At 66.2% G+C, this 25,670-nt stretch overlaps 1 protein-coding gene across 1 annotated transcript in view; it reads left to right on the forward strand.

Annotated features, from left to right (window-relative positions):
- RPS6KA2 (ribosomal protein S6 kinase A2) overlaps window positions 1-24,666 on the forward strand; it is a 76,024-nt gene extending 51,358 nt beyond the window's left edge. Inside the window, exons 9-21 of the mRNA XM_054595299.1 lie at window positions 837-907; window positions 2,094-2,182; window positions 2,653-2,717; window positions 4,805-4,907; window positions 7,028-7,158; window positions 7,991-8,116; window positions 13,818-13,907; window positions 15,523-15,681; window positions 17,281-17,442; window positions 18,410-18,486; window positions 19,837-19,954; window positions 22,414-22,551; window positions 24,018-24,666. Of these exons, the coding sequence (XP_054451274.1) occupies window positions 837-907; window positions 2,094-2,182; window positions 2,653-2,717; window positions 4,805-4,907; window positions 7,028-7,158; window positions 7,991-8,116; window positions 13,818-13,907; window positions 15,523-15,681; window positions 17,281-17,442; window positions 18,410-18,486; window positions 19,837-19,954; window positions 22,414-22,551; window positions 24,018-24,143 (1,455 nt within the window). The 3' untranslated portion in view covers window positions 24,144-24,666. The remainder of the gene's footprint in view (window positions 1-836; window positions 908-2,093; window positions 2,183-2,652; window positions 2,718-4,804; window positions 4,908-7,027; window positions 7,159-7,990; window positions 8,117-13,817; window positions 13,908-15,522; window positions 15,682-17,280; window positions 17,443-18,409; window positions 18,487-19,836; window positions 19,955-22,413; window positions 22,552-24,017) is intronic.
- Window positions 24,667-25,670: the final 1,004 nt, after the last annotated feature.

Here is a 25,670-nt window from a genome sequence, read left to right on the forward strand (position 1 = left end):
CACAGGTAGCACGTCACCAGACACTGTCTAGACTGGCATTCTACCGTCCTGCTAGAAACGGGCTTGGCTCCCCGTCCCCACCCCCAGCTGGCCTTCCTGCCCTCCTCCCTCGCCCCCTCTCGCGGCCCGTTCTCCCCGCCGGCACCGAGCGCTCTGCCCAGGCCGGCCTCTGGCGCGGTGGGACCTGCCGTGGGTGACAGTGGCCCTGCCCGCCCGCCTGCATCCCGGGCATTGAGCTGAGGAGGAAACGGAGGTGACAGAGCCTGAGTGCATTGACGGGGCTCGTCAGTGGGCACGAGGCTCAGCCGTGCACCTTCCCAGCCCCTCCCCCACGCACACGCCCGTGCCCTGCCTGCGGAGCCGCGGGGCCGCGGTCCCCCTGGGCCAGAGGAAGCTGGTCCCCGGGAGGTCGCACAGGCGCCGGTCACTTGGTCTCTAGGTGTGGCCCTCGGTCTCCGGGGTCTGGCAGTGCTGGCCGGCGGGCTGTCGGCCCGCACCGCTGCCCTCCCTCAGCTGGGCAGACGCACGGGAAGCCACTCAGGGAGTGGCGCCCACGCCTGAGCCACACGGAGCGGCGCCCGTGTCTCAGTGGTGGACTGATCCTGCTTCCGGGTCAGCGTGTTCCCGCCCCCGTCCTCCACCCGCAAGGAAAGCCAAATTATGATGAGAAGGCCACTCCGTCAAACAGCCACCGAGGCTCCCCGCGCTGCAGCGCCGACCGGCGCCGATCGGGGCTCCGAGCGGATGGGGGCCCCGGCAGCGTTCGGCCCCTCGGGGCCGTTCTGCTGCCACGTCTGCCGGTCTGAACGCGCCCTCCCTGCGCTGTGTCCCTGCAGTTCGAGATGCTCACGGGGTCCCTGCCGTTCCAGGGGAAGGACAGGAAGGAGACCATGGCCCTCATCCTCAAGTGAGTGGGCCCCCAGCGCCCGCCAGCGCCTTCGGACGTGCAGGTTTATGACGGAGCAGGCCTGGCGATAAGGGTGACGTCGCGGACGGAGGGCGTGGCCGGCCGCGCGGGGCCCCGGGGGCTCTGGAGGCCCTGCACCCGGGCCAGGTTTTCCGTCCGGACGAGCCGCCATGCCGTCCAGGGGCCGCGTTTCAGGGTGTGGCTGCCGGAAGCCTCGAGGGCAGGGCCCGGGCCCAGCGGGAACAGGGCGTGGGCTTCCTCGCCGTCTCGCGCGGAGTCACTCCCCCTGCAAACGGGCCGGGCCCTCGGGGCCACTGGGAGAAGGCCGGCCGCAGCGTCCGCCCTGCCCAGGCATCCGTGGGGCGAGCAGGGGCCGTCCGAGCGGGACGCGGGGTTGAGGGGGTTCTAGGAGGGGCACCAGCAGTGCCCCCGGGGAGGGGCTTGGGTGAGCGGCAGGAGGCCCTGAGGCAGTGCCCCCCATCAGCCCCCTGGGCCCTGCAAGGGGACACTCATCAGGCCCCGAGCCCCCACGAAGCTGCGGTGTCTGTAGGCGACACCGTGGTGTGCCTGGCAGGGGGCCGGGTGGGGGTCCCCCGAGAGAGGCTTTCCTCGCCGTTTCCTCCTGGACGACAACGTGTGGCCCGGTCCCTTGTTTTTCTAGCGACACCTCAGTGCCTTTCCGTTTTAAGGGGAAGCAAGACTTTACGTTCCTGAAGCCGGAAGAGCTCCCTCCCGCAAACCCCGGGACGGCTCGTGACGGCCCCCTGGGGGCAACAGCATTTCAGGGGGGCAGCTCCCAGCTGTGGCCCCAGCTCCCGGGGCGAGCGAGGCCCCTCTCCCAGGCACCCTCGCGGCAGTGAAGGCCCAGGCGCGAGCCGGCGGGCTCCCAGCCACCGTGGGGGGGTTCCCAGGGCCGGACGTCGCTGCTGTCCCCGCCGCGGCCCTCGTGGGGCTGCTTGGGGGTCACAGTTCACTCCCATTCACAGCGACTTCTGTCCATGGGATCGTTAGGGGTCTTTTAGTGACTTTATTTTTTTAGTTAAAATTTTCTCAGGTTTAATTTCTAATACGGCTGACATCGTCAGTGCCTCCCTAACCTCAACGTGGAAGGGGGCTCAAGGCCAAAAGGCCAGGGCGCTGCCGCCGGGGGTCCCTGGCCGCCCCCTGAGCCGACTCTGCCTTGCAGGGCCAAGCTGGGCATGCCCCAGTTCCTCAGCCCGGAGGCCCAGAGCCTGCTGCGCGCCCTCTTCAAGCGCAACCCCTGCAACCGGCTGGGTAAGAGCCCCGAGGAGGGGCCCACGGGCCCTGCCCCCGCCCCCCAGCCCCGCCCCGGCTCCCCGGCTCCCGAGGCCACTGGTGCGGGGTGGGGGGTGCTCGCCCGCGTCGCGAGGACGTGAGGACTCGCCCGAGTCCAGACGCGCCCGCGCGGCCCTCTCGGGGCTCGCCTCCTTGCCTTTGGACTCCACACACCAGGGGCTGCGCACCTGGGAGGCTGCTTCTGGTTTAGTCCCTCTCAGTGCGGAAAAGAAAAAGAGAAAAACCACTCCAAAAACTCAGCGTACATTAGAACTGAGGTTTACGAGGGGGTGAACGAGGGCGGGTTCACGTCCGTAAAGATGCCTTGAGAAGGGCCCACAGCTGCCGGTCAGCGCGGGGCGCCCAGGGCCGCCGCACAGGCAGAGCGTCCACCACCGACACCGGCCGGCGCTCGGCCCTGACGCTGCCTCTGCCTCGTCCTGTGACAGGTGCTGGCAGTGACGGAGTGGAGGAGATCAAGCGTCACCCTTTCTTTGTGACCATAGACTGGAATGTAAGTGGCCGTCGCGGTCCCCACTGCCCACGAGGACAGGGAGGGGGGAGGGGGGCACCCCGACCGCCTGGTACAGACCAGAGGCCAGCGCCTGGGTGGGGCGCTGTCCCCCGAGTGGGCTGGCGCTGCGCGGGCAGAGCTCCGGGCCTGGGCCTGGCCGCTGTGAGCCACCGCCGAGGACAGAGCAGGGCCCCTCAGCCAGCAGGAGCCTGGGGCACGCGGGGGAAGGGCGCGGGGCGGGGTGGCAGCCCGTGCCCCGGGGCCTGCGCTTCCCACCTCCCGGCGCACACCGCGCTCTTGTGGAAGGTGTCAAAGAAAAATGGGACGCAGACCGTTGAGGGTGCAGTTACCCATGACGTGTGTTAAAGACGCACGGAAGACTCTTCAGGGGCCGCGGAGACGGGCACGCGTGTCCCAGTCGGGGAGAGAGGTGGGGCTCCACCCGAACACGGGCACACAAGTGGGGTTCGAGCCAGGGAGCAGGTGGGGGCCGGGGGTACAGAGCCAGGGCGAGCGGGTTCTGGCTGCGGGCCGGCCAGGCCCGATGGCCCCTGGGGGTCGGGCACAAGGAGCTCGCTCAGCCGTGGAGGTGACCGGGTGTGAGGGAGGGCGGCTGGCAAAACCGACGTAGCGCTCGCTGAAACCGACCGTGCAGAGGTGAGGGCCGGGGCCCGCGGTCCCGGGGAAGCCCGCGCTCCTCGCTGGGGAGTAACGGGGGCCCTCCGAGGGTTAGGGCCGCGGCCTCCAGCCCCGGCGCCCCGAGCAGGGGCGCTGCCGTGTGCGCGGAGCCGGGCGCCAGGGCGTTCTGCCCACGCCCCCCCCGACCCGTCGTGCCAGCCCCTCGGTGCGGCTCCCCGGGCGGGGCCCCCCCTCGTCCCAGGAGGCAGGCCGGCCTCCTTCGAGGTCAGTCCCCTGCCCCCTCCTCTAGGTTAGCGCCACGGTGGCTTTGGGCATTGTGTTCTCCTGACCTGACAGTCGCCTCAGGGCACTTTAATGGCGTGTCCAAAAAAAGCCAACTAAAACGTCCTTCACAGCTCAGGGTAGAGTCTGTGTGCCTTCCCCTCGGTCCTCCCCGTGTCCCCGCAGATGTCAGGAAGGGGGCGCTGTGGCTGAGCCGGGAGAGGCAGACGTTCCCGTCACTGCCCAGCTCTGGTGCCGCCTGAGGGCCGTGCCTGACGAGCGTCCTAATCAGGCCAGGAGCCTGTGGCCGCCTCGGAGGCTGCCTCTGCCCCGCGCCGGACTGGGGAGTCCCCGCCGCCCCCCCCCCCACCCCGCCCGCCCCCTGCCCGCCGCCGTGCGGCAGGCAGCGTGGTGCTGTGTCTGGAGAGGGCCGAAGGGGCGACTCAGTCCCCAGTGACGTCCCTGCGCCCCAGGCCAGATGCAGCCGAGGACTTCAGGCCAAACTCTCTCGTGCTCCCTCCTCGGACGGCCCTGAGGGCAAGGCTGGGCTCCCTCCCCGGCCGAGGAGCGGTCCTCGGTCGGAACTGGGGCCCTCCCGGGCGGCGCCTGCATCCCGGCGCGGCTGTAACTGCGGGAGGCAGGAGACCCCGGCCCCCTTCCCCCTCCCGCCTACCCCTCAGCCGCGCTTGACCCTGACAGGTTACCTAACCTGCCTCAGCCTGACTCTTCTCGTCAGTAAAATCAGAGTGATCGATAACATCTGTTTTTCAGCGTCACTGGGAGTTTCTGAGCAGATTTCAGCGAGTCCCTGTGCTCGTTTCCCCAACCTGCCGGGCCAGCGGGCTCTGAGGGGCAGGCCGAGGTCACCAGGGCGGGAGGGGGCGCCCAGGCGCCGGACTCTCCCCTCGGTCACCTGGGGCGGCGGCAAGACGTTCTGTCCCGTCAGATTTTACTTCAAGTCTACGGCCAGTAACTTAGGCCCCACAGGTTGAAACATGGCCCCAAAATGAGGAACACAGAGCGTGTCCCCAAACCCTTACGCCGTGAACTGGGACATCCTTTATTTGGATGGGATGTGGAATTTGATGTACGTTCACACGCACGTCCGAGCGTGCGGGGCACTGTCGTCGAGGAGACGGGACGGCTGTGAGCCGGCGGCCCTCAGCCCTGTCTCGCTCTCGCTGCAGAAGCTGTACAGGAAGGAGATCAAGCCGCCCTTCAAGCCCGCGGTGGGCAGGCCCGAGGACACCTTCCACTTTGACCCCGAGTTCACAGCCCGGACGCCCACAGGTGTGTACCGCGGCGAGGGGGTGTGACCTGGGGCTCTTGCCCGCGGCGCGTCCTCCGGCCTTGACCCGCGGGGACAGCGGCGTAGGCACCGGCGCGTCCGGGGTGAAGGGTGCTTTCCCGGAGGGCCGGGGGCCGCCCGCGACCCGCTGCTGTGGTTGCTGTCCTGAAAGAGCTGCGCCAAAAGCCAGCAGCCCCGATGATCGCGGAGCTCTGTTAGTGCTGCTTACGCCGCCTGCCTCTGGTCCATCGGGCACACGGGTCACATGTCACTGCTCAGCCGAGCTTTCTGGTGCTCACGACGCGTCTCTAGTCCAGTGCCTTCCAGTTCGTCCCCAAGCACCGCCCACTCTAATCGCGGTCCCTAGCGGTGACCGGGAGGGTGCCTGCGAGGACAGCGGTGAAGGCGGAGACCGAGCCAGCCCCTGGCGGCCCACGATGTTGGCAACGAGGCCGCCACTGGCGCCCCCGGTCACCGAGCGAGGTCTCCCTGAGACAGCGTGTGGGCAGGCGTCACTCAATGCAGGGAGGGCCCACAGTGCACGGCTCGGCCCCCGGGCCACAAGGAGCAGCCTCAGCACCGTCGTCCCCAAAGTAAATGCTGGGGCGTAAAGCCCACGTTCCCTCCCTGCGGCGGCCGCCCCACCCCCCACGGCCCTGCTCCTCCGTGAGGGATAACTCCACCCTGCCACGTGCGGCTGCCTCGTCAAAGCGAAGTATCAAAGCAAAGTAACGGGGTAAAAGGGGGAAGAGTGAAGCCACCCCTGCGGCCCTTCCATCCGCTCGCCAGGCGTTTTCGTGAAACGTGTCTAAATGTGTTGGTTTATGCGCTTACAAGAAAAGTGTGAATGCATGTAATTGTAGATTCACATTCACGATTACTTTGTGACACGTGGCCTCGTCGTAACATGCAGTACGTTACCACGCTGCGCGCTCCCCTTCTCCTCACGTGGGTGCCACCGCTTGCTGTCTCTGCTTCACCTGACTCGCTGTTGGGGCAGCGCCCGTGTCAGTCCACGCCACCGTCCCTTCCCGCTTATTGGAGTCACTGGCACTCACAGACCGGGGACAGCTCCCGGCGGGGGCACTGTGAGAGGTGACGCCAGCCACCGCCTTACTGCTGAGTGTGCGCCTTGTCGCCAGTCCCTCCCGCTGTTAGACACTGCGGACATGAGCGGGTCCTCGTGTACCTCGGGGCACTTCGGCAGGTGGCTCTGCAGGGCGCGGTCCAGTGTGTCCAGGTGCCCTTCACCGAGTACCCGCCGTGCCCCCGCCACCGCGCGAGTGTCTCCCAGCCGCGGGGGTGGCGGCCGCTTTCCTCTCCGCTTGTTCGCCGGCCCGAGTGCCGTGCCAGGGAAGCGCACGTGGGCCCTGCGTCCAGCCTGGGCTCCCGCCCTTACGCAGGGGAGCGGTCGCTATTCTGCCTGCTCCCCATTTGTCCCCCGGGCGCTTGGCTCTTGTCTGGTCGGCCGGTGGGGGCTCCTGACAGGGGAGTGCGCCGAGCCCCCCGCCTGCCACGGGGTGCGCATGTGTCTCCCCGCGGGGACCTGTCCTTCCGTTTCACTGCGTGATTAATCTGAACCAGCACCAGCCTCACAGCTGCCAGGCTGTGCCACAAATCGTGCATCGCCTGAGAAGTCAGGGCCGAAGGGAGTCGCTCCCTCCCGCCCCTGCCGCCGTGGACGGGGCGCCTCTGCGGGACATCCCTTGCCAGGGACAGTGCCGTGCGCGGAACACGGCCCCTGCGGGCTGGGGCGGGCGGCGCAAATTCAGAACTGGCTCCGGGGGCAGGGCCGCGTGAGCCCCCAGCTCCAGGTCCCTGGGGGCCTTCCGCCCCCGTCTGCAGGCAGCCCACAGTCAGTCACGGTCAGCGGTTCTCGGACAGTTGTTGCGCTGGGTGGTGTTGCCATGTGGAGGACAAACCGCCGGCACCGCCCAAAACAGACGCGGGCCCATGTGTTTCCACGTGTCTAACCCTGTCTTATCCTCGTCTCCGACGCGCACTCTGCATTGCGCGCACAGGTGACTCCCACCCCACGCACGCGCAAACGACATACACCACACACAGCACGTACGCGCGCACTCCGCACGCCGCAGAGCCCTGACCCCGCCCCTTCCCGCAGACTCGCCGGGTGTCCCCCCCAGCGCCAACGCTCACCACCTGTTCAGGGGCTTCAGCTTCGTGGCCTCGGGCCTGGTCCAGGAGCCCCCGCAGCAGGACCTGCACAGAGCCGCCGTCCACCCCATCGTGCAGGTAACCGGGGGCCCCCGCGGACGGCCTCCCGCGCCGGGGCTTCCCCCTGCGTCACCCGCGCCCTGGGAGGGGAGAGTGCTGAGGAGAAGGTCGCACGGTCCCCCGCGGTGGCGGGGCCGTCGGAGCCCACAGCCGCCCCACGCGGCGCTTCGCGTGGGCGGTCGGGCCAGGACCCCGGGGGCAGCCCGTTTGCGGGCAGCATTTCCCTGTCCCGAGAGGTACCCGTGGGGGTGAGTGGAGGCGACGTTTTTTACGGAGTTTTCCACCTTATAAATAGAACCAGACGTGGAGAACTCTCAGGGGAAGTCACAATTCCATTTTATTTAAACACCCAGGCAGGGTAGGTTGGGTGGCACTGAATTTCCGGTTTCTGTCCCCACGTCCGTTTGGAACAGCACGCGTGTCCGCAGTGGCCCTGGGCGGGGGCGGGGACAGGGGCGGCGGCGGCAGCAGCGTCCTGCCTGCTCTCCAAGCGGCAGGTTGGAGGGTTTGCGCTCGGGCAGAGGCCGGCGGCCACCGGGTCAGCGGGGGTCGGATTCCCAACTGGCCGTTGACTTGCAGGCAGGGCTTGAGACAGGGCACCAGAGCCACGCGCCCTGGTCCCCACAGGCTCTGCCCCTTTGCCTCCAGCTTCCCAGCCCCGGGGCGCGGGGGTTCCGTGGCCCGTGGGCTCCCGGGCTGCGCTGCCCGAGAGGTGGGGCAGGGGGCGTTCAGACCGGAGCCGCCTTCAGGTCAGGGGACCTCGCGCCCTCCGGCCGCCGTCGGGGCTCCGTCGGCGTCTGCGCGGCGCCACGCCCAGGACTCTGATGCGCTCTGCCCGGTCTCTCTGCAGCAGCTGCATGGGAACAACGTCCACTTCACCGACGGCTACGAGGTCAAGGAGGACATCGGGGTGGGCTCCTACTCCGTGTGCAAGCGGTGCGTGCACAAAGCCACCGACACGGAGTACGCCGTGAAGGTAAGGCCGTCGCCCGGCCGCGGGCTCGCTCCCCTGCCCCGCCCCCCACCTGCGCCCGCGCCCCGCACGGCGGCCTTCCGCTCACTGTGACAGGGGGTCGCCCTTGGGAGCGTTATTTTGCATATCACGACTGTATGTTGAGTTCCATTCAACATACAGGCCCCGGCCCCCGGAGGCGGCCTTACAGGTGATCCGCACTGGCTGCCAGCCTGGGGCGCTCCGTGGTTTGGAAAATGGAGTCGCGGCCAAGCACAGCGATCAGCAAAGGAAGGGGCGGGGGGAGGGAAGGGGAGGTGGAGACAGTCACCCAGTCAAAGGAACAAAGACACGCACAAACGGAGACTGTTTGCAAAGGCTTAAGTTGGTGGCATTTCAATCATCAAGAACAGTAAATAGTAACAATTGTGTGTAATCCAATCTGTCACTCTCTACATAGTAGGGTTAGCTTCTGGGGTTGTTGCTAGATTCTATTTGTGATCTGGACACACAGAATACCAGTTTCTTGAGTTTTCTGGCTGGTGAAATGTGGACTGTGGATCACAGCTAAAACTTCCTACAGGTTGTATCCTAATCCGGAAAAGCGTAAGTTGGACGTTCTCTGTACGCGACGCTCGATTCCATGACCTGCCCACTGAACCGAACTGGACTCTTTTCTGTTTTCAGTTGATTTTAGAGAAAGAGAGAGGTGGAGATTGTTGCCTGCCCGTTCGTGCGTCCCGGTCGATTCGTGTGTGTGCCTGCTGGGCCGTCAGCCCTCCCCCTCTGCACGGGGGCGACGCGCTAACCGGCCGAGCTGCCCGGCCACGGCCCGAACTGGACCGTGAGGAGCCAGCCCAGCCTGGGGGCCATCGTAGCCGGCCCCACCCGGCTCATCCCAGTGTGGCTGTGGCGGTGCCGTGGCTTTCGAAGGGCAGCAGGGGAAACACAGGGCCTGCCTGGCAGGCAGCAGCGGGGGCGGGGCGGCTGCCCCCCCACCCTGGGATTGTCCGCGCTCTGAAACACTTGTTCGGAACGGTGACTCGGTGCGAGGGCCCCACCCATCCCAGCACACCTGCCGTTTGTGGCAACAGGCTTTTCCAAAAGGCGTGTCCCCAAGAATGGCGTGTGCGTCCCCGGCACGGACACCGAGAAAGTGCTTGGCCCTGGCAGGCGCCAGCCCAGAAAACCCGGCTCCTCGGTCCGGTTTGGGTGGGGAATTCCCTTGACAAACTTATCTTGAATTTCTCAAACCAAAAAAAGCCTGGTTGAACATGGAGGACAATTAATTTGTGATTTCCGCCTATGAAGTCCCGTGTCCAGCCTGACCAGCGCCTTCAGCGCATTAAGGAGCGGTTGCGGGAAGGAAATTCCGCATGAATTTAATTCAGTTCCGGGGAGGACATCCTGTCGTGTGAGAACGTCAGGCGGTGGGGAAAGCCCGCCTGGGTCACCGGCGGCCGGCAAGGGGCTGCCGCCTCGGCAGGCTCCGGGCGGGAGCAGGGCGGTGTCCCGCGCACCCTCGCGCGGGCTGGACCTGCCTCGGCCGCAGACGGGGCGTGCCCGCTTTGCTATGTGTTCCACACGGGCGTGCCTGGGCTTCTGGGACTTTCCTCCCGCTTCGGTCGTTTCTCCCAGAATCCCGTCAGTTTATCAGCGACCAGCAGAAGCCATCGCCACCCGCAGGGAGCGCGAAGGAGGGGGGCTGTCGTTGGGCCAGCGCCGCGACCGCCACGCCCCGCTCCGAGCAGGGGCGGGGAGCCGGGCCAGCCCCCGCGGGGCCTCCTGCGGGGCCCCTGTGGCAGAGGCGGCGCTGTGACTCCCTGGAGTGCCCGCATCCGGCGCTCAGGAACACGCCGTCTGGGTCCAGCTTCGGCAAACGGCCACCCCGTGGTCCCCAGGAACCGGGCGGAGGCCAGACCCGATGGGAACTTCTGGGGATGGCAGCAATGGCCCCCGGGGCGGAGAGCCGGCTGCCGCGGCCGAGGCTGCTGCTCCAGGCAGAGCCGGTCTCCCTGCCTCCGGGCGGCGGCTTTGAGGCCCCGGACGCCTGAGCTGGCGGAACGCTCCGGGATGTCCTCCGCCGCCGCCTCCTCCCTGGGACGATGTGGGTCAGACCCGAGGAGCCCGGAGCCCCGCGGGCCTTCCTGCTGGCCCCTCCTGCAGCTGCTCCACCCTCCCAGCTGCAGGCGCAGGCACCTTGGTGCGCAGGCCCCTGGGAGGCGGCTCCTTTGTTGTCTGTGGCCTGACCTGCGTCCTGCGCAGCGAGCGCGGCGGGTGGGGTGCACACGGCGCCCGCGGGGCCAGGCCCCCCGAGGAAAGCACACGCCTCTTTCCAGCAGCCTGTTGTCTTTATGCATTGAAATTACCTTAGAATCGGCTGAAAACGCGTGAGAGCCTGACCGCGTGCCGGCGCCTGTCACCCAGTTCTTGATGCTGGTCACGTGTGCGGCCGACACGCCGGGCCGGGAAGTCTCTCCCCAGGAGGGGCCCCGGCCTGCACTCACGGCAGACCCTTCCCAGCAGCATCAGCGTTCCTGCGCTCGTTTCCGTGCTGTGCGCGGAACGTGTCATCCGAAAAAGCGGGGGAATGAAGGCAGCGGCTTGACGCGGATGGGGCTTATTTTTAGAAGGGAAACCGATGGGTGTGGAAATGCTCATTTTTTCCAGGCAGAAGACCTTGGCCTTGTTTCTGTGTGTCATGTGTTTAAATCAGTTGTGCAGGGAGGGCGTCTGTTAAATTCTACAAACGATAGCACACTCTGCCAGCCTTGTTTCCGGTGAGATATTGATCCTTTGATGAGTCAGCGGAAATACCAGGCGCTGCCTGGCCGGGGTGAGGGGGGGTGCTTTTCACAAGCCAGTGGGTTCAGCCACGTCGTCGTGATCAAGTCCCAGCACAAAGCCCTCCCCGCCCAGGTGTGCGGAGCCCAGCAGGGGGCGCTGCGCTGGCGAGGGGAGGACACAGGGGAAGACAGAGAAATGCGAGACCGAAGGGAAGGGAAGAGGCGTCGCGATGCCGGTGAAGCCTGCGCCGGGCCGTCCCCCCCCCCCGCAGCCACCACGGGTGAGAGTGTGACGTCGGCCCCTGAGTCGCCCCCCAGGACAGCCGCTGTGGCCGGGCGTCCGCTGGCGAGGCGGGACGCGCTCCGTGGGTATCCCGGCTGCACGCCTCTCCGAAAGGCGGACACACGGCGCCGCTGGTGTGAGGCCAGCGCCGGGAAGGCTGTTCGCCGGCGGGGGCTGCTGAGCGCCGAGCAGCGGCCAGCGGCCAGCTCTCTGTGGCCATTGCCAGATGAGGACGAGGGACAGACTGGTCCTCGTCCTCCGCCTCCTTCCCGGCAGGGGAATTTATTCGCCATTATTATTTGGGCACAAAGAGGCAGAGAGGGGACGGTGACCAGGAGCTTGTCAGCGGAGGATTCCTCCCGCCTCTTGTTGTAACCAGAGAGCTTTTAAAACAACACGACTCTCAAACTCAGGCGCCTGGCCCACTGGCGCTTGCACTAGAGGCAAGTCGAACACCAGCAGTCCCAAGGAGCTGACCCCGCAGAGGAGAAATTCCTCCTTGGTGTGTCTGAACAGCACGCTTAAACCGCCGTCTGGGCTCTGCCGTCCCCGCACAGGCTGCGGCTTCACGCCCGGGGGCCAGTGACCGCGTCTCACCGCTCGGGGTCCCGGCTAGGACTCTCCCCCTTACCTTTCACGAAGAGCTCTCCCTCCGTGCAGAACACACACAAGCAAAACAAAAAGCAAGACAGGTCTGCAGAGACACACAGCCAGCACCTGCCGGCAGGACTCAGGACCTAATCCTGGGCCGGAGTGGCACCCGTGTGTGCGTCAGACCCGCGACCGCGCTGGCGAGCAGGCCAGGGGCCGGTGGCGGCCAGGAGGGCGGGGGCGGTGCGGCCCGGCTCCTGCGGGGTGCCCCGTGCCCCCCACCACCACGGCCACACCCTCGGGTCCAGCTGCTGCCCATCCTGCCCCGGCCGCTGGCCGCGGAGGAAGAGCTTCCTCCTCCTTCGTCATCCACTCTGAGGGCGACACAACAGATTAAGAAAACCTTTCTTCCATCATGAAATTTTATTAGGGGAAAAAAATCTACTAACTTTTAGAAATCCACTAATATACAGGGTCCGGCAGAAGTAATGCCTGCTTGCGTGTGGTTGGTAGGGTAATATGGGTGTAATGATTTATAGTTCTAATTTGAACATTTCACCTAAAACGTCATGGGGTGCGCTTGACTGGGATAGTGTAATGTTACAGAATGACATGCTCCTGATTTTGTAATAAAAAGGGGGCGTTATTTGTGCCGGACCCTGTATTTTTAACTTCGAATTACAAAGAGAAGATCCCAGCCCGGGAAGACTGGGAGGCCGGCAGGAAACCGGGGCGGAGGCAGCCCTAGGACCCCCCGGCCGGCGTGCCAGCCTGGGCAAGCGCCGGCCTTAGGCGGCAGGGCTGCCGGGTGGCAAGGAGGCCCTCCCCACCGGGCGAGCCCTAGGAGACCCATCCCTGGGAGCGATGCGCCCCCTGCTGGCCGGTTTCAATAACAGCCTGGGTCCCCCGCTGGGACCTCGGTGGAAGGAAATGCAGCAAGAGGGGAATGGCAGGGTGTCCCTTGCCTGTCACGCGTGTCCTTGTGCCACAGTCCTGGGCGCCGACGTCACCGCGGCTCGGCGGTGGGCTGCCCGCGAGCTGGGAGAGAAGGGCTGTCGCCGTGGGGACTCCTCCTGTCAGTGACAGGCGGGGAGGGCAGGTGAGGGGCAGGTGCCCAGCGCGGGCCGATGCTGCCCGCGCACTTTGTTCACGGAAAGAGGGGGACGGAATGAGGACGAGGGACAGACTGGTCCTCGTCCTCCGCCTCCTTCCCGGCAGTCGCCATTATTATTTGGGCACAAAGAGGCAGAGAGGGGACGGTGACCAGGAGCTTGTCAGCGGAGGATTCCTCCCGCCTCTTGTTGTAACCAGAGAGCTTTTAAAACAACACGACTCTCAAAGTAAGGTGCCTCTCAAACTAAGGAGACGGAGTTTTACGCGAAGGGTCCCTTAGGCTCTTGGACCCACGGAGAAGGCGGAGCTCCCTCACACTCTGCGTAACAAGGCGGCACCTCCCCCGATCAGCCGGTGCCTCTGAGTCGGGTGGGACCGACGTGGGGAGCAGCTCCCCTGCTCCTCCGCCCCGAGAGCAGCTCCCGCACACGGGCCTGCCCCCGCCTTGAGTGCACGGAGGGGACAGCCACGGCCCGTCCACAGGCGCGAGGGCCGTGTCTGTCCCCTGCCACGGGCACAGCGCCAGAGGTGGAGGGGGCAGCCAGATGCACGAGGGTCCGGGGTCTCAGCCACGGGGGGTCCCGCAGGCGCCAGCCCTGCCGCTCCGGGCGAGGGCGCCACACTTGATCACACGGTGTGGCAGGTGTGCAGCCGGAGATGCGGCAGCTGGGGGCTCGTTTCGGACGCAGCAACGTGCACAGGCCCCCCGCCCAGGGCCTGCCGTCCCGGGAGCCCCCGCGTCCAGCCTTGTGCGGCCAAACCTGTAACGCCGCAGGACGAACGTGCTTTTGCACGTGTTGCTCTGTACCAGCCGGGAAAGAACGGGCTGCCCTGAATTTCTGGACGGTCGAGAGCCGCCGTGGGGAGGGCAGGCGGGCGGGAGCAGGGGCAGGAAGGGCCCAGGCACCGCCGTCTGAGAGGCCCACGCCTGCCGGTGCTCCGTCTGTTTCAGATCATCGATAAGAGTAAGCGAGACCCCTCGGAAGAGATAGAGATCCTGCTGCGGTACGGCCAGCACCCGAACATCATCACCCTCAAGGACGTAAGTGGCCCCGCAGCAGCAGCCGCAGCAGCAGCAGCAGCAGGCCTCCCGCCCACGCGGCGTCTGCGCAGGGCTCGCACTTCGCAGTGCGCAGCGGCTGGCAGCCTGACCTGCCGGATCATTTACTCACACCCCCGTCCCGCCCCCCCAAATCACAGAACGTAAAGGGGGAAGGAGAGCCGGTGTGGATTCCAGCCCAGGGGTGCACATCCCGTCACCCTTCCTCACGCGACCAGCGGAGAGGGCCTGGTGGGCCAGGCCCAAGCTCAGCTCCCTCTCCCTTCCCTGCCCGGGACTGGCGGCCCCGCAGCCCGGGCAGAAAGCGGGCAGCAACCAGCCGCCTTTGAGCGGGGGTGGGGAGGGGCGTCCCCAGCAGTCCATAAAGGGCCCCGGGCTGCGGTGTGGGGGGCCACGCGGCAGAGCTCCCTCCGCCCCACCGCACGCTCCAGGGTGACTCCAGCATCATGAACCCCACACCCCAGGACGGTGGGGCCACCTCAATTTCCCTTCGGGCCCCATAAACTCCCGGAGTAAGAGGACCTCCGACTGCCTGTTCACTTCCGAGGGAACCGGGGAGCAAGCGCCTGGTCAGCAAAGCTGAACGGGAAGCCTGGCGCTGTCGGGGGTGGGCCTGGCCGCCTCCGGCCCTCGCCCCATCTCACTTTGCCGTCGAGGTCCCTGCAAACCCAGCCCGACCCACCGGAAGCCCCTGTGCGTTTCAAACCGCTCTTGTTGCGAATGGCACCGGTGAGCGTTCTCAAGAGCAGAGCGTTAGCGTTCACAGACTCGGAGACAGACACAGCCCGTCCACTGGACAGCTTCCGCTGCGTCCGGAGCGGGGCACGGTGCTCCGGTGCTGTGTTTGGAGGACGCACGGGCCTGGGAGCCAAGGCCGAGCCGTGTTCAGGGTCTGGCGGTTCCCACCGGGCTCTCCTCCCGGCAGCCGGCTCTCACGGCTGTCACGCCCACGGTGTGACGTGGGACGAGCCGGGCGTTGCAGCCAGCGTGGCGAGAGCCCCCTTTTCTGTCGCTCCTCTGAGATCCACGCTCCACCCCACGAGCCAAGTTGGCTCTGGCCCCCCGACCCCCGGGTCTGGCCCCGGGGCCTGGCCGCTCCCAGTCTTGTCCGGGCCCAGCGGCCGTGGGCGCGTCAGAAACGCAGGGCGAGGCTCCGCCCGCCCCCGCCCGGCCCCGCGGGTCGGAGCCAACCCCTGCCCAGGCCCCGGGACCTGGCGCGCCGAGGGTCTGCACCCGCTGCCCCAGGCGTTGCGCAGACGCCCACGCTTCAGTCTCCAGGTGTCTGTCTCCGGCAGTGGGCAGGGCCAGGGTTCCTCTCAGCTGGACCCTCAGTGGGGCAGGTGTGAGCTTGCGGCCTCGCAGCCGGAGTCTCTGACCGGCTGCGGGCGCTTTAGGCCGGTTTTGCCGTACGAGCCATGTCTGTGGGATTGGACTGGCCACTCACCCATTTCTGCTGTGCACACGTCTTCCTTTTGCTTCCTGGGAGGGCGCCCTCTGCAGCTGCTCCTCTCCCCACGGTGGCGGGCGGCGGGCGGCGGGCCGGGCGGCGTCGGGGACCGCGCGGCACTGACACGTGCGCGCCTCCTGCCGCACCCAGGTCTACGACGACGGGAAGTTCGTGTACCTGGTGACTGAGCTGATGCGCGGCGGGGAGCTGCTGGACCGCATCCTGAGGCAGAGGTGCTTCTCGGAGCGGGAGGCCAGCGACGTGCTGTGCACCATCAGCAGGACCATGGACTACCTGCACTCGCAGGGGGTGAGCCGGCGGGGCGGGCGCCGCGCACCCAGGGCCGCCTCCTGCCTCCCGGCCCCTCCGTGTCAGACGTCCCGGCCGTGCCGGGTGCCCAGGGGCCGGAGGGAGACTCTGTCCACCGGGTGGCTCGCAGCAAAAATGTGGGCTCCTCAAAGGGGGATGTGAGCACTTCCCTCACGCGCCCTATTCAAACTTGAATTCTTTCACCAACGCAGAGTCGCACTGTGGGTAAAAGTGACGAGGCGCACCTACCGGTGTGGCTCAGCGGGATGGGTGTTGTCCTGCAGAGTGACACGTCGCAGGTTGGCTCCCGGTCAGGGCACCTGCCTGGGTTGTGGGTTCGGTCCCCAGGTGCTCTGCGTTCGAGAGTCTCACATCGATGTTTCTCTTCCTCCCTTCCTCTCTCTCTAAAAAAAAATAAGCACAGTCATTTTACGTAAAGTGGGGGTAACGCTGAGGTCCTCACGGCCCTCACGGGGGTCCAGGGCTGCCCTCGGCGCCCCTTTCTGCAGTCCCAGCCTCCGGGAGCCCCATGTCACAGACAGGGCACCCGAGCACAGGCAGCTTAGACATTCGCCTCCAGCCACACGAGCGAGGGACGGCGGCTCCCCCAGATGGGGCCGCCCCGGGGCCCGGTCCCCGCCGCCTCGCCCGCCCCCCATCCGGGCGCACCTCCGCATCTCCGGAGGCAGGCGCCCTCCCTCGGCCAGCTGTGTGCGTGTGGCCAGTCCCCTCTGAGCAGGAGGCGGCTCTCGCAGGACCCCCAGGGGTCCCCCTGTGTGGTTGCCGCGCTCTGGGAATAGCAAGCAGCGCGGCCTGGAGGTTTTTGCGGACTGGCTGGGGTTAAGGGGAGCAGGTCCTGGAACTGGACGCAGGCTCTCTGGCCCCCGCCTCCGGGGCCTCTGCGAACCCAGCCGGCTGCCCGTGTGCATCCCTTTAACTCCCTGCCCAGGTCCTCTCCCTGGGCTTTCACAGGAGACGAGCCACTCAGGTTCCGAGCTCCCCCGGGGCCCCGCGCGTGTCCTGGCCACCAGCCTCGGTCCCCACTAGGAGACGTCGCCCTGCCCCCCAAACAGCCGCTTTGCTTTGAGATGTGGCTGCCCTGCCTCCAGCCCAGCTGTCGCTGGCCTTCCCTCAGCTCAGGCCCTGCTCCGGGGCGTCCGCGCGGCTTGTCGCCGAGTCCTTCCCGGGGGCCGGCACCTAACCCAGCCAGCCCCGCGGCCCTGGCCGGCCCGAGGCACATGCTCGTCTGCAGAGATCTTGTTCCTGGGACCTGAACTCACCCCGTTTGTCTACTTGCCCCTAAGCCGCTCCCTCGCCTCACGGAGCTGCCTGGTTACTTATTCATTCAAATGCTCGCTCACGTCTGAGGGGCTGGCCCGGCTCCTCGGACGGACCTGCGCGTCAAGTGTAAGGCGCCCGCTGAGTAGAGCCCCCAGGCTGACTTGGTTCTGCTGCAGGATCTGCTCCAGAGAACAATTCCCACACAAACGCCACCCTCCCGAGCGTGCCCGCTCTCCCCGTGCCCTCCCGCTCCGTCCCTCCGCCCCTCCGCCCCTCTGCCCGCGCCCCCAGGTCAGGCGGGCTCCTCCCCCTTCGCAGGTTGTGCACCGAGACCTGAAGCCGAGCAACATCCTGTACGTGGACGAGTCTGGGAACCCGGAATCCATCCGGATCTGCGACTTCGGCTTCGCCAAGCAGCTGCGCGCCGAAAACGGGCTGCTGATGACGCCGTGCTACACGGCCAACTTCGTCGCCCCAGAGGTAAGAGGGGCCCCGCGCCACCGGAGGCGCTGCCTGGCGGAGCCGCGGCTCAGGTCCGCGGCAACTTTAGAGAATGGAAAGGCGCGGGGAAGGCTCAGCCGCGGACCCTGCTCCGGCACAGCCCGTTCTACCCTTTTATCTGGTATCTGCCCGCCACGTTCACAGCAGCATTATTCACAATGCCCAGGAGGCGGAAGCCACCCACGTGTGCGCTGGTGGCCGAATGGGGGAGCGAGGTGCGGTTTATCGGGTGTCACTCGGCCTCCAAAAGGAGGGCGGCCCCGTCCCGAGCTGCGGAGGGGCCCGGGAGACGCTAGGGAAGGGAGACCAGCCAGACCCAGAAGGACGGGTGCTGCCTGAGACCCGGAGCAGCCAGAGTCACACAGGCAGAGCAGAGGGGGCCCCTGGGGCTGGGCAGGGGCGGCGCCGCAGTGCCCAGTGGGGCCCGGGGTGAGCGCGGGGAGGTGAGGGAGCTCTGGGGAGGACGGCGGGGACGGCCGCGCAGCGGTGTGACGGGGCTCGATGCCACCGTGCAGGCGGAGAGCCCTGGCCGGCAGCCCCGTGGGTCAGCGCCGTCCGGCCACGCCGAGCACGTGGGTGTGGTCCGGGTCCGGGCCCATGGGAGGGTCCGCCAGTGAAGGCGTCGACAAGAGGAGCAACAAATCAACGCCTCTGTCTCTCCCTCTTCCCTTCTCTCTCTGTAATCAATTAAAAAAAAAAAGAATTTAATGGTTAAGAGGGTCAATTTTATGTCTATTTCCCCATAATAAAAAATTCTCCTGCCGTTAAAATGAAAGGCTCCCTCCCCAGTCCTTCCGTCCTGCATCCGGCAGGGGCCTTGGCTCCCCCAGGGCTGGCCCTGCCCCTGTCGCCCACCCTGCCGGGGCCGCCGTCCCACCAGAACGACGAGCTGTGAACTTGAACTTTCTTCGCCGCGCGCCCACCTGTCCCCTATTTCCCGTTCCAGGTCCTGAAGCGGCAGGGCTACGACGCAGCGTGTGACATCTGGAGCCTGGGGATCCTGCTGTACACCATGCTGGCGGGGTAACGCGGGCCCTCCCGCGGGCGGTCCCCTCGGCGCGGGTCGCTTGTCCCCTCGGGGCCAGGTGTGGGCCAGCCCACAGTCCTCCTCAGCCCTCTCGGGCCACCTGGGGAGCAGGGTGGGGCCTTCGCTGTGCGCCTCCTTGAGAGGGCACCCCCAGAGCTCCCCGAGACGGCCAAGACACCCGCTCCTTAAAATCACCCTCCTGAGCCAAGATGCGCCCAGGAAAGGCCATGGTCAAACAGCATCTTGAAGAACCCAGCCACTCGTGGCGCTGTGGCCCTCAGAAGTGCGTGGCCCAGTTTCCTGGGATGAGGCGCCTGGCACTGGAGGAAGCGGGTCGTGTCTCCATCGTGGGCTCTGCCCCCGGCTGACCCTGAGCTCCACGGGCCCCGCCCCCCTCCCTGGGAATGAGAGGAGACGCGGCGTGAAGGCCGAGAACTTTAAACCCCCCGCCCCCGGCCGCCCCCGCCCCCCACCGTCTTTCAGTCCGTTACGTGCTCGAGGGGAGCGGCCGTCCAGCATGGCCGCCTGGAGCAGCTTGGCCCAGACGCCCTCGCGAGGCTGGATGGGCATGGCCCACGCCTTCCGCGGCCCAAACGGGTATTTCCTAAAGAGTCAGTAATCGGTGCCAATGGCGCAAGGAGAGTGGCCGTGGCGTCCTGGCGTCACACGGCCGGGTCACCGTGTGGCTCTTCGATGCTCATGGTGCCTCTTCGCTAAACTGGGATCACAGCGGCGCAGTCAGAACCACAAACTCCATTCTAGGGAAGCGTGTGCCGACGTGCCGACGTGCCTGGTTCACACTCGGGGGCGACTGAATACACATCACTCACGCCCTCTGCACGCGTCAGGCACTGCACACGCACCTCCTACGTGTTGGTGCGTGTCCCCGCTAAGGTCCCTGTGAGCACAGGCTTCCACCCATTTTGCAACTGAAGCTCAAAAATCCATTTGTCAAAGAGCCCAGAGTTGGTAACAGATCAGCCAGGAGCCGCTGAGACTTCCAGTCTCAGACTCTCATCCCTCCCGTTGCGCTCTCACCGTGGAGACCGAGCCGCCAGGCCAACCGCCCGAACACGCTGCCGCTGGGAAGCCCGGCGCGGGCCTGGAAAGCTTGCCCTGGGCTCGCAGCACTGCCCTCACTTGGCGCTGTCGACCCCCGGCCTTGACCAAGTGAGGACAGCGGATGTAGCAGGAAGGCGTAGGTTGGCTTTCCCGTGAATCCTGGATTTGGAGCATAATGGGGACCAAAAAGCTATTTTTAACGATCGAGTGGCAGCATTCCGTTGTGAGATTTCTCTGAGATTCCCAGAGGGAGGCGCAGGACCATCAGCCCTCTCCTCGCGCAGGTTCACCCCGTTCGCAAACGGCCCCGACGACACTCCCGAGGAGATCCTGGCGCGGATCGGCAGCGGGAAGTACGCCCTGTCCGGCGGGAACTGGGACTTCATCTCCGACGCGGCCAAGGTGAGCTCGCTGCCCAGGTGCTCTCGTGGGTGTGGGAGCCCTTGGTAGCCTCTTTACCCGTGACCAGGCTAGAAGACGCCTTTCAAATAAACAATATAGATATTTTAGCCCCATAGGTTTCTTTTAAAGCTGCTCAGCTGGAAAAAAATCAGCACAAATATTTTATGGCGCTTTTCACATTTTGTACAATTTTGCTGTATCAGAGCCAGTAAGATGCAGGTGCATAAACAGAGACGGAGAGAGGGGTTTATTTTTAAGAAATTGGTCCCCATCACTGTGGAGGCTGGTGAGCCCAAAACCGGCACGGCCGGCGGCAGGCTGCGGGCTCGGGGCGGCGATGCTGCAGCCCAGCCCAGGGCCGCCCGCCGGCCGGGGCCCCGGCTTCCGGGGAGCTCGGGCTTTTTCCTCTTAACACCGTCCACTGATCGGACGAGGCCCACCCGCTATGGAGGCGACCTGCTCCACTCAGGCTCGACCGGTGTCAGTGCTCATCTCATCTACGAAACACCTCTAGCAACACGGAAATTTCTAGGCTGGTGCTGGGCCAAACACGGGTGGCACCGCCTAACCGAGCCGACACGCAGAGTTACCCATCACACACTGGTGACGTTGCCAAATGCCTGCCCCGTGTGATCGCAGGCTGGCCAGCGGCGCCCCGTCCGAGGGCGCACCGCTGCCATCTGCAGGCGCGTTGCGTCTGGGCGCCTCCGCAGCCGCCCTGTAGGAGACCAGCCCCCCCCCCCCCGCCCCGATTCTTTTGTTCATCAGGCTCGGCCTGTTTCAGCTGACCTCCTCAACCTTCTCTCTAATCAAATAGTAAATTAGAATCCAGCCGCCAGTAAGAAGCGGCGTGAATAGTCTGTTTCCTGTGCTGCCATAAAGTGGCTGCAAGGAGAGTAGAAGACCTGGGGTCCAGAGTCCCGCTCTGCTGTCCCCGTCACTGCGTGACCTCATGCGGTGGGGGGGCGGGGGAGATGAAGAGGTGATGGAGATATTAGGAGGATGGAGGAGGCGGTGGAGATACCGGGGGGATGGAGGAGGCGGTGGAGGAGGCGGTGGAGAGACAGGGGGACGGTGGAGGGGATGGAGGAGGCGATGGCAGAGGCAACGGCACCTGGCGTTTAGGGACGCTGGCCCCCCCACCCCCGTGCTCCCTCCCATCCGCTCTGTCTCCGTGAGCGTGGGGCTCTCTTAGTGAGCAGGGCCCAGGCGCGGGGGGCGTCTCGGGGCCGTGGTCTCTGAAGCGGGCTCGGGGCTGGGGGCGGTGCTGGGACAGGAGTCGAGTCCGGGGCGCAGGCCCGAGATCCAGCCGTGGAGGCTTCCCTGCCCCGCAGGACCTAGCCACCTCCGTCCTGCCCCGCCACGGCCACGTCCTCCCCCGCCAAGCCCCTGGTGCCTTCCCCGGGGCCCTGCGCACCCTGCAACCTGCTCCCCAGCCCGCGCGCCCGCTGTTTCACCTCCTCCGCATCGGGGTTACGAGGACGAGACCTGGCGCCGGTCAGTACAGGCCTCTGGGTCCACCTCCTCACGAGTGGGTGCGAGAGCAAGTACTTCCAGGAGGTGTTTGTTTCAAGAAGGTACCCAGGTTAACGTTACCAGATATTAAAAGGCATCAGGTTTCTCTGGGGACAAAAGGGTATTTCGTAGCATCTCTCTGGTGCGGTTTATGACCCGAAATTCTGCTGAGGAATTCAACTGTCCGTTACGTGCGTGCACGCCACTCGCTTATTCCATTCCGAAGTGCGGCGGGACGCAGGCTCACGGACAAGCCCGGGTCCCCACTGTCAGCTTCCATATCCCCATCTGCAAAACGGGGGGAGTAGCAGCCACCACCCCTCCCCCCAAGGACGGTGCTGGTGACCCACGAGAACAGGTGCATGAATGCTGTGTCAACACAAGCCACGGTTCTAATGGCACGTGTGTGTGCATGTAATGCAACATGTACGTGTAACGTGGAGCTCTGTGTTTGACCAGTTTTCATAGTCGTCGTTATTATTTTGCAATCAAATAATCAAACGCCGTCTGTCAGACAGGAGCCACAAGGTGTATGGGACGTTTACAGATTGTCCGTTCCGTGGTTGGTGATTATTTGCAGCAAATATTTGTGGGTAATCCTGACAAAAATGTGGTCGCATGCGTTACTGAGAACTGGCTTATTATCTGTGGGATATTCATTAGTTCTCCCTTTGGAGGGATATCGTCTTAATAGTATTTCAGTAACTCACATGCGGCATTTAATGCCTCCACATGTAATTTCTCTTTAGACATAAAATACTTAACACAGTGTAAACCTCCAAGGATTAAAACTTAAAAAGTAGCCGCATACGTATAAACCTGAAAATAAATACCCGACCCCAAATGCGTAGACTCGCCTGAGGACGGGCTGAGGGAGAACAGAGCCCGCTCAGGGGGTTTGCGAGCAGCCCGACCACCCCGCCCCCGTCCCAACCTTCCCACAGGACGTGGTCTCCAAAATGCTCCACGTGGACCCTCACCAGCGCCTGACAGCAGTTCAGGTCCTGAAACACCCATGGATCGTGAACCGAGAGTACCTGTCCCAAAACCAGCTCAGCAGGCAGGACGTCCACCTGGTGAAGGTACTTACGAGGGTCAGCAGAGCAAAAGAGGGGGTGGGGGGCCCAGAAGAGGGTCCGTGAGCCTCCGCACCCACCTAAAGAATCGCAGAAAGGGGTCCCAGGTGTGCGGACAGCACTTCCGCGTCTCCCCACATGAGTGCAAGCGCCCACGGCCCTCTGGTCCGTCACGGCGTCTGTGCGCAGCCGACAGCTTCCGTGCACGTGCGTGTGCGTGTGTGTGACAGAGAGACAGGGAGGGAGACAAAGCCAGAAAGGAAGACACAGGGTCCGGGAGAGGTGGAGGGAGGGTCTTGTGGCTGCGCCCCCTCCCGGTCCCACCTCCCTCCGTTCTAGACCAAAGCTCTGCCAGTGTCTCCGGCGGCACAGGCGGTAGATGTCGGAGGCTTTCTGAGCCAGACGCCTGTGTCTCACGGACTCGGCGTCGGGCTCTGCCTCCTAAGTGGGCGTGACCTGGGCCCTAGGGACTGTGAGAGAGGCGCAGGCTACCGCCTGAGCGTGGGGGGTCGCCCCACTCTCAGGGACCCTGGGCCTTCCACCCACGGGGAGCTGCCCCTTCCAGCCACGTGCTGTGGCGGGCTTGCCGCCGGACCACCACGCTTGGCTTTCCTGACCGGGGGGCCCAGCTATTACCTCTCAGTCCCTGCAGTCCTGGGTCCTCGAACGAACTTAGCGGCGCAGTGGCTTCCGGTCACGTCCATCGTGGTACAGCAGCACCTGCTTGCGCACACCAGACGGATGGACAGACGGACACGCAGGGACTGGGGACTGCATTGCAGCACCAGTAGGCCCAGGCCCCGGCCCCGGCCAGTGGCCGCCCCTGGGCCTGGAGAAGGACCCAGGCCACACTCCCGCAGGGCCTCAGGGTCACAGCAGGGGGCGGGGTGCAGGTCGCCCACCCACCGCAGGCGCCAGCTGGACGCCCTGAGGCCTGGGCCGCCCCCCAGCCCCTCACAGCCTTCCAGGGGCGCCCCCTTCCCTTGGCCCCGCTGTCAGGACCTGCCTGAGGCCCTCGCCACCTCGGGCAAGACCCCGCCCCGGCCCGCCCTCTGGAATCCGCAGGAAGCACACCTTGGCCTCCACGGAGCAGCGGCATCTCGCGGGCCCTGTTTGGGGGAGCCCTCCCCAGAGCAGCGGGGGTTGCCCCAGCAGGGCGGTCCAGCTCCTCAAACAGGACCAGGGAGGTGCCCGTGGCCGGGGCCAGGTGGGGCAAGCGCCTCTGAGGACCCGGCAGGCCCAGAGCAGACCCGGCCTGGCCGGAAGCGGAGGGGGGGTTGGGGGGGCGGGTGCTGGCCTCCGCCTGGGGCCCAGGTCGAGGCCGGTGGGGCAGTGGGCAGGCACAGTGGTGACCCGCAGGGGCCTCACCCCCTCCCCCGGACCTGGGGGAGGCCAACCCCGGAGGCCGCGGCCGCCTGCTCGTAGCAGGAGCGGTGGCGTCGCGGTTACCAGCCCTCTCCCTTGTCTTGCAGGGCGCGATGGCTGCCACCTACTTTGCTCTCAACAGGACGCCTCAGGCCCCACGGCTGGAGCCCGTGCTCTCGTCCAGCCTGGCCCAGCGCAGAGGCATGAAGAGACTCACGTCCACACGGTTGTAGCGGAAGGGCCGGCGACATCCTCGGCCCCCGGGCGCCGCATCGCAGGCGTTGCTGGAGCCGCCGCGGCCGCCCTCGCTCCTCCCGCTGTCCTCGTTCAGCCCCAGAGGGTCTGGGCCGCCTCTTCCCGACGCCTCGCCCTGCCAGCCTGGCCGCCGCCTACCCCGCAAGCCACGTGGACTCGGGCACCGCAGCCCCCACGCCGAGCCCGGCGGCTCCTCCCGGCGCTGTTCACCACCGCTGCTCCTGCCGGTGCGGACAGACACTTTCCGGCGAGGAAGCTGGCTGCCTGCTCAGGCCCGCGATGCCGGTCCTGGTTACCTGTAGGCGGGAGGGGGCCTCGAGGTCCCGTACCCGCAGCTGGAGAACGTCGGAGTGGGCACCAGGCACTGCAGCAGAGCCCGTCCCCCGAAGACGACCCAAAGAGCCTTGTCTTGTTTTGCTGCCCCCGGCGCCGGGCGTCCGCTGCCTGAGGGCCCGGCCAGCAGGGCTTGCTCGCCTTGCTCCACTCCCCCTCCACGGAAAACTGCCCATCCGAACCCTGGCTCAGTCCCCTCTGTCGCCCCACTGGGGCGGGAGGGGACGGCGGGGGGCCGGAGCTCGGCCAGCAGAGTGGCGGCGCGGTGTGCGGACACCGCGCTGCATTGTCGTGTGTCCCTGTCGCACGGACCCGTCTTCACGGGCGTCCCACGGCCGTCGTGTGTCCCTGGGCGCGCGCGCAGGCCCGCAGCCAGCTGCGCGCTCCTGTTCAGAAAGGCCGCGACAGGCCCCGCCCCCGGCCCGGGTCTGGAGGAGAGCGCGTGCGCGTCCGCGTCCTTCGGCCTCCTCGCGGCCCGTCCCCAGCCAGCGGCCGCAGGCCAGGCCGCGGAGGACCCCACGCGCCACTCGGTCCGCCTGGCCCTCTGCTCAGGCGGGGCTGCGGGAGCGCCCGTCGGTCACGGCCAGGTTTTCACTGAAAAGACAGTGTTTCATTGTTTCTGCGGCCCCTCACCCTCCGCTCGCTAACGCAGACACGCGCGCGTGCGCCGCCTTCTGGAAATCGCTCCTCAGCTCCTCCCCGGTGTTCGGACCTCAGAGCGGGAACTGAATTACTTCCGCGCGGCATTTGTCCTCAGAGCGCCCCGAGGCACGGAAGGCGGGGACAGAGTTGGGCCCCTGTGTTCCCGCAAAGCCCCGTTGGGCGTTTCCCGTTTTCTCCGTAGAAGATGCTTCCCGAGGCCCCGACGGCGTCGGCCCTCAGCTCCGCTTAGGCTGGCGACCTCGCTGGCTGGGAGCGGGAGGCGCTGGAGCGCGCGCCGGCCTCAGGGTCCCCCCAGAGAGCGACCAAAGCCTCCGCGTCTCGGGCCTGCCGCCTGGGCCCGCGGCCCGGCCTGCCTGCGCGACGTTTGTCCCCGAGCTCTGGCGCAGGGACCCAGCGCCGAGAGCCCGAGGGGGGACCATCCCCGCTGTGGCGGCCCCGCGCCGTCGTCTCTGCTACCCCGTGCGTGCGGCCTGGCCCCGAGCGCTGGGCTCCCAAGGGACCCGGAGGCC

This window comes from Pteronotus mesoamericanus, unplaced genomic scaffold (assembly GCF_021234165.1).
Source record: "Pteronotus mesoamericanus isolate MK-2021 breed Mesoamerican mustached bat unplaced genomic scaffold, CSHL_Meso_final contig_134, whole genome shotgun sequence".
Classification (NCBI taxonomy): domain Eukaryota; kingdom Metazoa; phylum Chordata; class Mammalia; order Chiroptera; family Mormoopidae; genus Pteronotus; species Pteronotus mesoamericanus.